The sequence below is a fragment of the Macadamia integrifolia genome, unplaced genomic scaffold (assembly GCF_013358625.1).
Source record: "Macadamia integrifolia cultivar HAES 741 unplaced genomic scaffold, SCU_Mint_v3 scaffold_18A, whole genome shotgun sequence".
NCBI classification, from domain to species: domain Eukaryota; kingdom Viridiplantae; phylum Streptophyta; class Magnoliopsida; order Proteales; family Proteaceae; genus Macadamia; species Macadamia integrifolia.
In genome coordinates, this window is record NW_024870636.1 from 157866 (window position 1) to 173629 (window position 15764).

At 38.5% G+C, this 15764-nt stretch overlaps 1 protein-coding gene across 2 annotated transcripts in view; it reads right to left on the reverse strand.

The window, feature by feature from the left end:
• LOC122071140 (anaphase-promoting complex subunit 1) overlaps positions 1-15764 on the reverse strand; it is a 114775-nt gene that overhangs the window by 62975 nt on the left and 36036 nt on the right. For both annotated transcript variants that reach the window (XM_042635436.1, XM_042635435.1), the window contains exons 14-16: positions 9570-9662; positions 9420-9479; positions 4639-4737 (exon numbers count right to left, since the gene is read on the reverse strand). In XM_042635436.1, the coding sequence (XP_042491370.1) occupies positions 4639-4737; positions 9420-9479; positions 9570-9662 (252 nt within the window). The remainder of the gene's footprint in view (positions 1-4638; positions 4738-9419; positions 9480-9569; positions 9663-15764) is intronic.

The following is a 15764-nucleotide window of genomic DNA, read 5'->3' on the forward strand; positions in this document are numbered from 1 at the left end:
AGTGCTTGGACTGATCTGTAGTACCTTTGATACTTGAGGGAGGAAGAAGAAGAAGAACACTTGAAAGGAACCTCTTGGGATTCACACCGCAAAGAGTCAATTGAATCAAATACCAATTCCTTTAGCCTTGATCAAACACAAGACCACCACTTTAATCACACACAAAGCAAACTCAGAAGAGCAACAGCAACATAGCTTTCTCATTCATAAAATCGTGGGGCTTAATGGGAGCCCTCTCCTTTATTTCTAATAAAGATTACTAACCTCTAGTTACTAAATTTGGAATAATAAACTACGAAATAAAACAATTGGAATTAGAAACTAACTTATGACTGAAAATTAGAAACTAACTAGGTACTGAAATTAGAAACTGAATAACCCTATCAAAACCCAACTAAAAAGGAAACCAATGAAAATAGGAAAGTAACTAGTAATCCCGTACTCAATCCTAGAACCCCCCTTTTAGACCCATAAAAGTGGTCTATTATACTCAAAACACATGGGATCAAAGGCCCAACTTGTATGAAACACAGCCCTAGGCTTATTCCTAATAAAACAAGCTTACTTTGGTTATTAATCTGCATCACCTAACCTTGCCATTAATCTTTTATCTGTGTCACCTAACAAAACCCTTAAACTGTTGTATCACATTTTTTCATTCTCATTCTCTTTCAGGGTTTGCTGACGAAGAGGATTATTGGCAGTGGGCATGAGGAGAAAGGACTCTACTTAGTTGAACCTCAATCATATTTTTTGGCTACAGAACAGTCCTATGTGTGTGGACGTACTGACAACAATTTTGTGGATTCTGTGATGTTGTGGCACCAACGTTTAGAACAAAGTACTATTGCACATCTGTGGCTGGTAACCTAATCACATGGAGTAAAAAACAACATGTGGTGGCTCGATCTAGTGCAGAGGCAGAGTTCAGAGCTATGACTCATGAAGTGTGTGAACTCTAGTTGAGAAGGTTGGTCCAAGAGTTGGGATTTGATATTGAGGCACCCATGAGACTTTATTGTGACAACAAGGTTGCGATAAGTATAGCCCACAACCCTGTGCAACATGACAGAACAAAACAAAGCGCATAGAGGTGGATAGACACTTCATGCAAGAGAAGATTCACTATGATTACATATGTACATCTTTTGTGAGGACTGGAGATCAGCTGGCTAATATCTTCACAAAGGGGCCCCTCCATCATCAGTTCAGTATTCTGTTCTTCAAGTTGGAAATGCATGACATTTATTCTCCAGCTTGAGGGGGAGTGTCACAGATTATGTTCTAAGGGTAGTTTGGGAACTAGTTAGGTTGCATTGTAATTCTTATTTTTCCCTTTTTACCTCCCTAGAGAGGTGTATGTATTTCCATGTAATATATTCTCCCAACACAACATTCTACAACTCTCTTTTATTCTTCTCTCCTCCTTCTCCACTAACCTTCTACTCTCATCTCTCCTCTTGCTTTCTTGTTTCCTTGCAACCCATAAATTCTAACTCCTAGGAGTATATATGGGGTATCTTTTTTTTTTTTTTTTTTTGTGAATAAATAATTCATCACCAAGAGAAAAAAAATACAACCCCCCCTAAAAAAAAGGGGAAGAGAAAAACAAAAGAATACAAAGGACCACCCTAAAAAGGGAGGGGAAGGAAGAGACTACAAAGAGCTTTCCTTTGATGTCAAAACAGATGGAATCCCAAAGCTAACAAATGGGCCCGGATTTGAAGGTCCATTTCCTTAGGTTTCTTTTCATCCAAATCTGATTGATGGCAGCATTGAAGGCAAGCTTCCCCATAATATCAAAAACAGTAGAGACAACAATGACATATCAACCCAAATCCATTCCCTATGGAAAGGGAGGTTCCTATAGCTTCTCGGCCAACATTTAGTATAGACCCCTTTCCAGACAAAGGAAGCGAAAGGGCAATCAAAAAATAAATGATCCACATCTTCAACAGCATTAGAGCAGAGACTGCATAAAGGGGAGACAGAGATCTGGAGAAAACGTTGTGGTTAGCTAATCTGTTGAATAAGATTATAACCATAGGGAAACTACCAGATGAATGGAGGAGAAGCATCGTAGTTCTGATCTACAAAAATAAAGGTGATATTCAAAGTTGAAGTAATTATAGAAACATAAAAGTAATGAGTCATACTATGAAATTACGAGAGAAGGTTATTTAATCTTGTCTAAGAAAAGAGACTCATATTTCGTAGGACCAATTTGGTTTTATGTCAGGCAGATCCACGACAGAGGCTATTTACCTACTAAGGAGGCTCATGAAATGATATAGAACTTACAAGAAAGATCTCCACATGGTCTTTACTGACCTACGAAAAGCTTATGACAGAGTCCTTAGAGATTTAATCAGACAAATCCTAGTTAAGAGTGGGGTGTTGAGAACCTATGTGTATATAATCATGGTTCTAAAACCCTAAAGACATTCTGGTGGCTTCAACCCAACCCGAGACAAAACTAGGTATTTGGGAAATTTCAGACATTTCGGACTAAATTTCTACCGATCACCAGACAAAAATAACCTGGTTTCGACCAGGTTTTGGAAATTTCGACCAAAAATTTTGGTTTGACCTTCACCTGGCCGAAACCCGATATTTAGAACCGTGGATCAAAATCAAGGACATGTATGAGGGCATGGCGACTAGTGTGGGATTTGTGGGAGGTCAAGGTAATGAATTCCCAATCGATTAGGTTACATCAGAGATCAACCTTGAGCCCCTATTTGTTTGCGCTTATTATGGATGAGTTAACCAAGAGCTATCTAGACGAAGTCCCCCGGTGTCTGCTTTTCGCCAATCATCATTTTAGTGGATGAGAATAAAGCATGGACTAACGGTAAGTTGGAGCGATGGAGATCAACCTTGGAAACAAAAGGTTTTGAAATTAATAGATCGAAGATGGAGTATACGATGTGTTTAGTTACACTATAGTGGACAATGATATGGTGCAAATTGAGAAGAGAGATACCACAAAGTGATTAGTAGATATCTGAGGTCAACCATAAATAAAGGTGATAGAGGATGATGTTTCACAGAGAATTAAAATGTGATGGATGAAGTGGAAAGATGCATCTAAAATGTTGTGTGACCAACGTATTCCTTTAAAGCTTAAGGGAGAATTTTATAGAACTATTGTATGAGCAGCTATGATGTGGGGTGGAATGCTGGGTAGTTAAGAAGTGTCATAAAGAGAAGCTATGCATCGCAGAGATGAAGATGTTAAAATGGATGTGTGGCAAAACTAGGAAGAATAAAGCAAGGAATAAGCATATTATAGCTGATCTGGGAGTTGCCTTGATTAATGAATGACAAGCTCTGAGCAAGTCGACTGTGGTGGTATAGCCATGTTCAATGGAGTCCTGAGGATGCCTCAGTAAGGAGGATTGATTTGATTCTGATTGAAGGAGCAAAAAGAGTTAGGGGCAGGCCAAAATGACTATAAGAGAAGCAGAGAGGAATGACATGCATAGTCTAGGGCATGTCCCAAGTATGACCGTGGATAGAGCCTACTGGAGGGCTAGGATCCATGTAATCGACGCCATTTAGCTAAGATCTTCCCATTTTTTTGGTCCGTGTTTTGTCCCTTTTACTCTATTTTACTTTAATTTGAATTTCATTTCTCTTATTTTGTTTTGCACGGATCCATGTAACCGACCCCATTAAGTTGGCATAAAGCTGAGTTTGTTGTCGGTTCTTCCTACTCTTCAACCTCAATCAACCAACATCAGCTACAACAATACATATCAACACACAACACCACACCCCGGCATGTACAGGACCCATACACACATGGCTCTGCATGTGACAACATCATGTAGCAAGGTACTTGTCAAGGCGCCTAGGCAACCGAAGGCGTTGGAGGGCTGCCTAAGCACTTAGGCGACAAGGCACTCGCCTAATTGCCCTAGTATTTTTTTTTATGTATCCAATATATCTAGTATACCAATAATATAATTATGCTTACAACATTATATATTGAATTATGTGCGAATTTGCCATTATATCTTGGAAAATCATTATAGCAACAACATTATGTTTGAAACAATATTATTTAGTGGGGGGGGGGGAAAAGCATAAGTAAACAAGAGAAGTGAACTGGTGAAGATCGATTTCATTTTTTTTTTTTTTTTTTTTTTTTTTGGTACTAAATGATCCCATGCTTCTCACCCATATAAAAACCTTGTGCACAAGCCAATAAATATGTTAAAAACATCATTCTTAAGGGAGGGAAGAAACATAGGTAAAAAAAAATCGACCGCCTAAGGCCTAGGTATCCCGAGGCACCCTAGGCAATGCACAGATTCCTAAGCTGTCCGCCTGGTTATGTTAAGGCAGGTAACTGTCCAACCCTTAGAAACCCACCTGGATGCCTAGGTGATACCTAGGCGACACCTTGACAAATATGCATGGCACCAAGGGAGGCACAACAACACAGAACACTTCCCAGGGGTCAAACAACCGACCTCCTGGGTTTCATACCATGTTACAACCGCTTATCCTAAAAGCTCAACCTGTTAATGGCCACAACAATGTATATCTACATAACAACAAAAATGATTTAAATCAAACATAGATAGAGGCAGACTTATCTATATACTGTATAGAAAAAGAAGAACGAACCTGAAAGGGAGCCAGCCTTAACCCGGTTGCCACAGCATTGTGAAACTCCGGCCAAGATCTAAGTTCTTGAATGTTCCTAATGTTAGGATCTAGATTAACCTGTTGAGGAAAAATTATAGTGGCCATAAACATGAAAAGAACTAACAATATTGGGGGAATCCACAAAAGGGAAAATAGCATTATATTACAAGCACATTAGAGGTAAAATACATCAACAGAATAATAGATTATTAACCCAATTGTAGAGGGTGATTCTGCAATTGTGATACACTGGTTGTAGAGTTCACAAGATGAACGATTGCTGTTTCCATATGCATCCTATATTCCAGTGGAAACCAACGAGGTGCCAGATAATTTTGGCAAACAAGAGGTTGTGAAACCAATCAAACCACAATGATGTTTTCATTATTCCTCTATGATTGGGCTCATGGTTGATATTTATTAAGATTTTGTGTTCTATGGAGCTAGGCCATGGTCTATCCTATTCTGTCGTCCTTGTGACACTATTTATCGCTAAAACAACAACAACAACAAAAAACTCAACCAGAAGACTATGCACAAAGGCTTCTATAGATCCAATGCACAGAAATTCACCTACAAGAAAAATAAAACAATAAAAACAGAACTTCATCCCCAAAACATAATCTTGGGTGAGCAACCTCTTGTTTTGCCTTATTTTCAGCTACCTCATCGGCATTTTCAGGATTCACTAGAACTAGAACTGCATTCCAGAGACAAGGCATCAAATGAACCTGCACTGGGTCCATCATCCATTGAAAACATTGGCTGAGCCTCCCTCTACAATCCAAGTAAATCCCTTTCTAACCAGCAACACTACCCCAGTTCTATGTGCCATCAGTTCCCTATTGATGGTTCCGGTGTAATAGAATCCCCTTCTCCTATTGGTCTAGGAAAACTAAAAACGAAGTATTCCAGGGAGGCTGCCACAGATTTACTGATGCAGATCTATCCCAAATCAGTGAGATCCAGTAGGAAAAAGGAACAAAAAAGGATTAGGAGAAATTGGATAACTCAATCAAATCAATTCTGATCACCCTGAAATTTATGTTGAATGCTCAAATTAACAGGTAGAACAGATCTGTGAAATGTGTTATCATTCTAATGGCTACATCAAAAGATATGGAGCAAACCTACTGGGAAGAGGGAAACTCAAGAGCTGTAGAACTGTTGGACAGTAGGGTTCAAAACAGGATTCATTCAAGAGTGTAAACAGATTATTAAAACCAGAAAAATCCAGGCAGAAATCAGATTCAGAAACTCAGATTTGAAGAAGTTATAATAAAAAATAGGAAAATAATAAAAGAGAAAGGGATGACAGATCACACCTGAGAAGAAAGATGAACAAAACTAGGACGAGGGAGATTACATCTGGAATATCAATCCCATATGCACAGCTCAACAGCTCCAAAACTCTTGAGAAAACTCAATTCCTTACTCAAAACATGTCCAAAACAATGGGAGGGTGTATACATATATATATATAACCTTTTAAATTTCCTAAACTAAATCATAAAAGGACTCCTAGTCCGTTTCACACACTGACCTCAAGTAAATAGACTCAACAGAACTCTTACTACAATCTATAAAGTATCCCAATCTAACTCAAACAATTATGACTTAACTAATAATCCTGTGTGCTAACTTCAGCCCCACTTTATGGACTTACAAATCAGGCTCAATAAAACCCAAGAAAATAAAATGGCCTAATCTATAACATGACTACCCAAAGCTACTTTGGAAAAGCAAGCTCCTCTCTTATGTTGGCCGTCTGGTCCTCATCAAATCAGTCATCCAATCCTTGTACCTCTATTGGCCTGGAATCTTCTCCATCCCCTCATCCATATCCAAAATGATTCCCTTCTTTGTTCCTTCCTTTGGAAAGGAGCAGAATCCTCCAAATTCCTACAGCCCATCAGCTGGTCCAAAGTCTGCTCCCCCAAGGCTGAAGGAGGCCTAGGTCTTAGATCCATCAATGAGACCAACTATGTTGGCGTCCTCAAGCTCATTTAGAAAATTGCCTCCAAACACCATAGCATCTGGGTCTCATCTATTCTTCTCCCCTTAAAAACGATTCACTTTGGTGAGTTGCCCCTTCCTCGGATGCTTCTTCAAGCTGGCGCTCTATTCTCAACTCCAAGCCTATTGCTCTCAAAGGACTCTCTTACTCCATTGGCAAAGGCTCCTCACCTCCCTTTGGCTTGACCCCTGGCACCCATCTGGCATCCTTGTCAACCTCATCACTCCTAGATCCTTTACACCTCCAGGCTCCCCAGACCTTCTCTGGTCTCCTCCATCCTCTCCCCCACTGGCTGGTCCTCTCCCCGTTCCCCCCCCCCACCTCTCTCTGAAGTTTGGTCTGATCTCCCTCCCATTCCTCCTAGCCATCGTGGTAGGGATGATAAGGTCCTTCGGATGCCTCTCTATGGGCTTCTTCACTTCGGCCTCAAGTTGGGAATTCATTCGTATCAAGTCCCGACTGCTCCTTGGTACAAAACCACATAGTTTAAAGGCCACATCCCCCGCCAAAGTTTCACTGTTTGGCATGCTCTCACCAACTGCCTACCCACCCAATCTTTTCTTATCTATAGACACATCTAGGCCTCCCCCTCCTACTACCTGTGATGGAATAGCACCGAAGATGTCACCCACCTCTTCTTCTCTTGCCCCTTCTCCTCTTCCGTTTGGAAGAAGGCCCTTAGATCCATTTAGCCATCCTATAGACCCACTCTTCCTTTGTCTAGAGAGTAGCTCTGGATTGACATGACTTTTGGTGGTTCTACCATATGCGATACAATAGAGGAACTCACTTTAGTTGCAGCAATCAACCATATTTGGATGGAGTGCAATCTCCGAAAATGGACTTCCAACTCTCGTTCTTTTGACAAGATTTGGAATGACATCTTCTTTAAGGTCAACTCCAAGATTGGCACTATCCACCATAGACCTATCAGAAATACCCCAAGGAACAGGCTCATTGTTGTCTTTTGGGGTCTCCCCCCCAGCCCAGCCCATAGTTTGGCCTTCTGGCCTTTGTATCCCCTCTTTTGGGCCTCTTTGGTTTTTGTGATTTCCTGTATCCCCATCCCCCCCTCTTTTCCCTTGTATATTCTTCCTCTAGATAATAAATTATTTATTCATCCAAAAAAAAAATCTGCCACCAACAACTTGTGGGCCTCCCAAGCTTGTGCCGAAGCCTCCACACCAAGATAATATTCTAATGCGACTGCCTCACTTACCGGCCTAGAGACCACCTCCCTTAGAAAAATTAAGGACCTCCAATCTCTAAAGAACTGACTAGCCAGAATATTGTTCAAGATTTTTCACCTCTATGCAGTTTGCAAACTCAAAGGTTACATGGGGTTACACCAAGGATCTGCCTTGAGCCCTTATATGTTTGTTCTCATCATGGATGATCTAACCAGGCACATCCAAGACCAGGTCCCGTGGTGTATGCTTTTCGCCAATGATATTATTTTGATTGATGAGACAGTGGAAGGGATTAATACTAAACTGGAGCTATGGAGATCTAACTTAAAATCAAGAGGTTTTAGGATAAGTAGATCAAAGACGGAGTATATGATGTGTCCTTTTAGTCAAACTATGAGAGGTGACGAAGGGGCAAAACTTGAGGAGTGAGAACTATCACAAAGTAACTATTTTAAATATCTAGGGTCAATCATTGGCAAAGAGGGTGATATTGAGAATCATGTCTCTCACAGAATTAAAGTGGGATGGATGAAGTGGAGAAGTGCGTTGGTAGTGCTATGTGACAAACGTATGCCTGTTGAACTCAAGGGTAAATTCTACAGGACAGTAATACGACCCGCTATGACGTATAGGGCGGAGTGTTGGGCAATAAAGAAGAGTAATTTAAATAAATTGGGGGTAGCAGAGATGAGAATGTTGAGAGGGATGTGAGGCAAGACCAGGAGAGACAGAGTAAAGAATGATTGTATTAGAAAAGAGTTAGGGGTTGCACCAATCCAGGACAAGCTCCGCGAGAGCCGATTGAGGTGGTATGGCCATGTTTAAGGGAGACCCATGGATGCCCCAGTAAGAAAGAGTGACTAGTTTTAATTACACGGAGCTAGAAGGAGAGGCAGACCTAAGATGACTATTGATGAAGTAGTAAGAAAAGATATGCATCTGATAGGGCTCGATTCTAGTATGACCGCAGATAGAGGTAACTGGAGGACGAAGACCCCTGTGGCCGATCCCTTGTAGGGAATGTTCCAAGGATGCTGCTTTGACTGCTGCTTTGACTTCTTATTTTACCTCCTTTTCCTCTTTTGAACTTATATTATTATACTTACTATTATCTTTGATCTTACTCGGATCCATGTAGCCGACCCCGTTAAGTTGGGATAAGGTTATGGTTGTTGTTGTTGCAGTTTGCAAACATGTTCTCTATTTTATCAATTACCACGTAAACACAATAAATTGGTCTTGATGTAATCTGAACTCTGACAATGGTAATAACTATTAAAGGAATGGTTAAACAAGAAGAAACAAGCTCTGAATGAAACATAACTGAAAAATACCTTCTTTGTAACAGAAAAAAATATATTAATTTATTAGCATTCTCTTTAAAATTTAAGAATTAGAAACAAACAACCATGATCCACAAGAAAACTTTTAGGAGAAAACATTTGATTATAGAAAAACAAAAGCTTGTAACAAGTTAAGCATAACTGATTATAAAGGAAACCAAAACCACTAATTAACAAGTAAATGATAACATGATATTAAAAAGAACATACAGTTGCATTCTGTTGGGCTGGCAATCGACCTGACAAATTAAGCTTTGGGACTAGAAAGACCTACAAAGTTTCAGTAAATATCATTAAAGCGATGGCAAGAACTATAATTTAGGGATTCAATTAAATCTGGAAAGCCCTAGGGAGCAGTACCTCTGTCAAAAGAGTGCAGGTGGTAGCAAGAGTAAATGCACCACGGCCAAGAGGAAGAGCTGTGGTCCTTTGGGCTAGCTGCCATAGCTGTGCCTACATATGGCAATTAGGAAGAAACAAAAATGCAAGGAGAAAAATGGAATAAATGAGCGAAGGGCTTCAGCACAGGTAGTAAAAAGTTCTCACGCTGCAGGCATAACAAAAGCTGCTCACTTTTCCATATTCTATGAAGCTAACACAGAATTATATAATAAAACAATTTAGCACATGAAAGCTACCTTAATAAAGCATTCATACTTTCACAGCAACCATAACAAAATAAGAAACATATAATCTGATACTGACCCCGAGTCCAAGGAATTTGATCCCCTCTACCAATTAACCCCTTTCATTCAACCTAACAACCCTCCATGGTATGTATCCCTACCCAACCTCCTCCTTGTCTTTCTGCAGTCCTCCCTTTGGTCGTACGAAGAAATACGATAAGCCCATTAAGCTCATTGCCTTCTTTGACAAAGGTGCAGCCATGACCATCCACTAAGTTTCCACACTTAGGTTTCAGACATTTTAAGGTCTAGAGTTTATTTTGGTTTTGGTTTTGGTTTTGGTTTTGGTTTAGGGTTTCACTTTCAGAGTCCATGGTCTAGTGTATGGGCTTTGGTGTTAAGATTTAATGTTTCAGGAATATGTTTTAGCTTGGCACCTCTCTTACCTCACAAATACTGTCAACAGAACGATTGCACTTGTACACATTCTAGGAAAAACTGAATGTATTAATATGCTCTTATGACAGCTCTCATCTAGTATCTCCACCCCAAGTCAAATGCAACAACGAGAGCTCTGTCCATCCTCGACTACTGTTCAAGCATATTTGTAACAACTAGGTTACTATATCTCATTTCAGAAATATGTCTATCAGCATGCATGCTATTTTTAACAATTTATGATATCAAAGGACCAATTCCTTTAAGAGGTAGAGAAGTTGTCTCCTAGGGCAGTCAAGTATAATTTTCTTGGTTACTCTAGAACTCAAAAAGGATATAAGTATTATGTTACTCTTACTCAACGGCAGTTGTCAGTGACGATGTTACATTTTATAAAAAAATTGCATATTTTTCACCTCTTGCAAGTTGCAACAGCTCTTCCCCTAACACAGATGTCGGTCGCACATCTCATATTCCGACTCTTGTGCTTTTGATGATGCTCCAACCACTAGATCATAGTTGTCAAGGCATTGCCAAGGTGACGACTTGGCATCCAAGTGGTTTTCCTGGGAATAGGCAACAGTCACCTTGCTGCACTGCATGTCGCTTTATGTTTTGGCACTTATTTATGCCAAAATAAGCAAATACCCCCTATTTGAATCCAATAAAAATAGTTTAAGAATCAAATTTCAAAAGGATAAAAAGTCAACCCTCTAATCCAAGAACAAAAACTGGATTTTGGTTATAGGGGTGATTTTCAAATTTTAAATGTTGGGGTTTTTCTCAATTATGAAAATTTTATAAATCCTATCATGTTAAAACATTGCTAAAAATCAAAAGTCCGGTAAAATATTTTTTTGTTTTGATATCCATAAAATTATTTTCATTCAGTCGATTTTAACAGCATTCGCGCACTTTAAAATAAGTTTGACCGGAGCATAACTTTGTCATTACAACTCAGATTTAAGCAATCTTAGACTTATTGGAAAGTTAGTTTTATTTTATACATAATATAAAGAGTCTCATGTGAAATAAAATCATTTTACCAATCAAACTTGTTATAAAACAAGAGCATTTCTCTAGATGTTCATTTTTTATAATTTACTGTGACTTAATGTTGAATTTTTAAGATTTGATGTAGCTAAATATTAATTTTTAATGACTTGATGTGGCTTAATGTTGATTTGTCACGATATAAGGTATATATAGCTTACTAAATAATGTTAGAAAATAGGAAAATAAAAAATAACACTTGGGTCACTTTGTTTGCCTTAAGACGGGCACCTTCTCACCTAAGCGCTTAGACAACCCTCCACCGCCTTGGTTCGCCTTGGCGCCATGACAACTACTAGACCACTATAGAGGAAACCATTCTTGATGATGCTCCTACTCTTGTGCTTTTGATGATGCTCCAACCACTAGATCACCATATAGGAAAGCATTCTTGATGATGCACCTACTCTTGTGCTTTTGATGATGCTCCAACCGCTAGTCTCCTTAGTGGTGAATTTAGAATGGCCTCTCTATCAATTGGATATCAAGAATGCTTTCCCATATGGTTGTTGAGTTTCTAGGTGTATTTGGTCTTGTTGGATCGTGGTGTTGTAACAATGGTGATCCACATGAAGAGGTGTATATAGAGAAATCTCCAGGGCAAGTTACTCAAGAGGTGAATGCTCACAGAGTCAGTAAGTTACATAAGGAAATTTATGGTTTAAAACAATTACCTAGAGCTTGATTCTATAAGTTCAGTTAAATTGTTACTCGGTGCGGATTCTCACAATGTTATTTTGATCACTCCATATTACACCGCTAGGATTCTAGAGTGTATGTATTGGTTGGGTATGTCGATTCCTTGGTATTGAAGGGCTTCAAAGTAAAAAAGGGATTAATTTATCATAGAGAAAATATGGGTTAGTGGGCAAGCCAGTGGCACAACGGTTAAGTTGCACTATTGCAACCTGTTGGTCACAGGTTCAAAACTTGGAAACATCCTCTTCTACGAAGCAGGGGTAAAGTTGTGTACACACTTGCCCCTCCCATACCTTGCAGTAGCAGGAGCCTCGTGCACTGGGTTGATCTTTTTTTTTTCTTTTTCTTTTTTTTTTTTTTTTTTGAGAAAATATGGGTTAGACCTCTATCTGAAACTAGTATGCATGCTTCTAGACCAGTTGACACTTTTGGATTCACATCAGAATTTTGAGATAAATGATGGCAAGGAATTTGATGACAAGCACCAATACAGGAGAAGGGAAACTCATTTACCTTACAATTACTAGACCTGACTTATCCTTTGTTGTTGGAGTTATTCGCCAGCTTATAAAATCACCTAAGAAGCCTCACTCGGAAGCAGCATGTCAAATATTAAGGTATCTTAAGGGAGCTCCAAAAAAGGGGGTCATTTATCGGCCTCATCAACGTAATGATTTTTTTGGATATTCTAATGCAGATCAAGCTGGTTCTTGGTGTTGGCAGTGATAGAAGGTCTACAACATATTATTGTACATTCACTGGTGGAAATCTTATCATGTGGATAAGCAAGAAGCAAACAGATTTGGCTAGATCCAGTGTTGAGGTTGAGTATAAAGCTATGGCTCGTACTACAGTTGAATTGATGTGGCTGAGCCATTGAAATCATTACTTCAAGGGTTGGGGTTTCCTTTTACTAAACCGATGAAGATGTTCTGTGATAATCAAGTTGCTATCCATATTGCTAGTAACCCAGTAATTTGTGAAAGGACCAAACACATTGAAGTTGACTGTCACTTTCTGAGGGAGTGTAGAAAAGAGGAAGTTGATTGATATTCCTTCTATGTTTTCTACAGATCAATTGGGTGATATGTTTAGCAAGCCTCTGTTTAACCCTACTTTCTGGAAGGGCTGTTTCAAGCTGGGCATAGGTGATTTATATGCTCCAGCTTGAGGGGGAGTGTTATGTATGCTGTACCGCAGGGGTTCTATTATCAAAACCTTGCGTAGTGGTATTTTGTTCCAGTTTTAGTTACTTTAAGACTTCAGTTATGTTAGTTGCTTAGTCAAATTAGTATAATGTTACCGCAAGGACAAAAGAGTCTTCTAGTCCTTGTGGTTTGTAACTCTTCACATTATATATAATGACAGCAAGGTATTGCGGCAAGGTATGGACTGTTTTCTCTGTTGCAGCAGTCTACTTTTTCTCCTTTCTTCCTCAATTCTTTTTCTCTCTTCTCCCAGATTGTTAGTGTCCGTTTTCTATTTCTAATATTGCTACAGTCACTAAGTTACACACCATATATTTTGTATTTGTTCTACTTATCTTAAAACCTTTTGATTCCAAGATTGATCTCCATAATTCCAACTTGGTATTTATCCTTGCTTTAGTTTCATCCACCAAAACAATATCATTAGCAACAAAACATATACCAAAGAATCTGATCTTGAATGTCTCCAATCAATTCACCTATGATTAGCGCAAACAAATATGGGATAAAAACTGATCCTTGAGGTAAACTAATTGTAATTGGGAATTCACTACACTAGACACACACCATCATCATCATCATCATCATTATTATTATTATATATACACAAATATCTTTAACTGTATCCATATACTAACTTGAAACGCTTTTCTTCTCTAATACTTGTCAAATTAACTCTCTAGGGACACTATCATCAGCTGTTTCTAGGTTGATACTTGCTTCGTCCAATTGTGTACAAGATCATTGCCGCACTTAAAAGCCGAGTAATCTACCATTGAGTTAGCAACCTGAAGATCTATAGTGTAGATATCATAGGAATTAAATAAAAAATAAAGAAATTGCATTGCATTACACCATCAAACCATTGAACTATGAACTAGAAAAAATCTAAAACAAAAACATTTTATGATTGATTACTAACATAAACATGAAGAGATTAGATAAGAGCATATGGAGATTCTTCTTACATTCTCTAAACCTTTCCGTAAGTTTGCTAACTAAATAAATAGCTTTTGTAGTTGATCTTCCAGGCATAAAACCAATTTGGATATCTGAATATTAATTTCTTTTCTCAGGCAAGCTTCAATTACCCTCCCATAATTTCTTAGTATGACTCATAAGTTTTATGCCTCTATAGTTATTATAGCTTTAAATATAACCCTCAGGAACCACGATGCTTCTCCTCCGTCATCTGGCATTTTCTTGTGCTCATAATCTTATTAAACAACTTAATCAGCAAAGATTATCCATAGATTCCTAAGCTCTTCCACACCTCTATTGGAACCCCCATCTGGACCTATTGCCTTACCTATTTACATCCTCAAAGCTTATTTTATTGTTTTCTCCTTGATCTACATCTACCAAGTACCTCCTTGAATATTTTAGAAATTACAGATTTGCCATTATTCTTCAGAAATTGATTCAGTTTTATCCTATTCTCATTATTATTCCAGATTTGTCCTTTTCTCTTATAACTAATTACAATTCTACGCCTACACTTGTTTACCTCCATAATTGGGCTCCAAACTTCCATTAGGGCAGCGTGTTTCTTATAGAAAAGGAACTGTTCCGTTGGGCTCGAAATTTCTATTACTGTCGTGGAAGAGTAGTTTCCAATAGTAAAGCCACATCATAAGGGTAGCATGTTTAGTTGCAATATAAACTTTGCATAATTACAAGGAAAATTAGTGTCTGATGTGTTGACCCACATCAATAGGGCAGTTTTGTGTTTATTTAATTGACTTCTCTATGATTACAAGGGACTGTGCACAAGGTTTTTGTATAATTATAACTTTCTTGATAATTACAAGGACAATTAGCCACATCAATACTTTTCTGCCCCTACTCTTCCACAATACTCCAAAACCGACAGCAATTAGTGTGCGATGCATCCACCCCTTCTTCTTTACTTCTCTTCTTCCTTCTTTTTCTTCTTGTTCTTCCTTTCTTCTGTGTTCACTGATTATTACCTGTTTTCACACATTTAAGAGTTTTAACAAAAGCCAGGCAAAATATATTCGATTTCCAACAAACTTTTGACAAAGTGTAATTTCTTTCCATACCCATATGGAAAGGGCAAGTTTGGGTAGATTTCAAAATGTTTTCAAGGAACTATAAAACCTTGTAAACACTGGATATCTGATAAAATGATATAAATGTAGAAGAGGAACTGTTGTCCTTATCCTGCTATTAGTGTGGCTTTACTAATTGCTGTTGGTTTTGGAGTGTAGTAGGATCAACACATCGCACTAATAAGTAAAGTAAAATTTTCTAGACTGGTTATGGAACCAGCAATGATATTTGGAGCTGAAGGTTGGCCAATAATGAAACAACAAATGAGTAAAATTAGTGAAGTAATGAGGATGTTGAAATGGATAAGTGGTAAAATCAGAAAAGATAAAACAAGGTATAAACACATTAGAGGTAATTTAGGAGTAGCTTTACTAAGGGTTAAGTTGAGAGGGTCATCTAAGGTGACATGGACACATGCAATGAAGGCCTCTGAATGTGGTAAGGAATAGTGATATAGT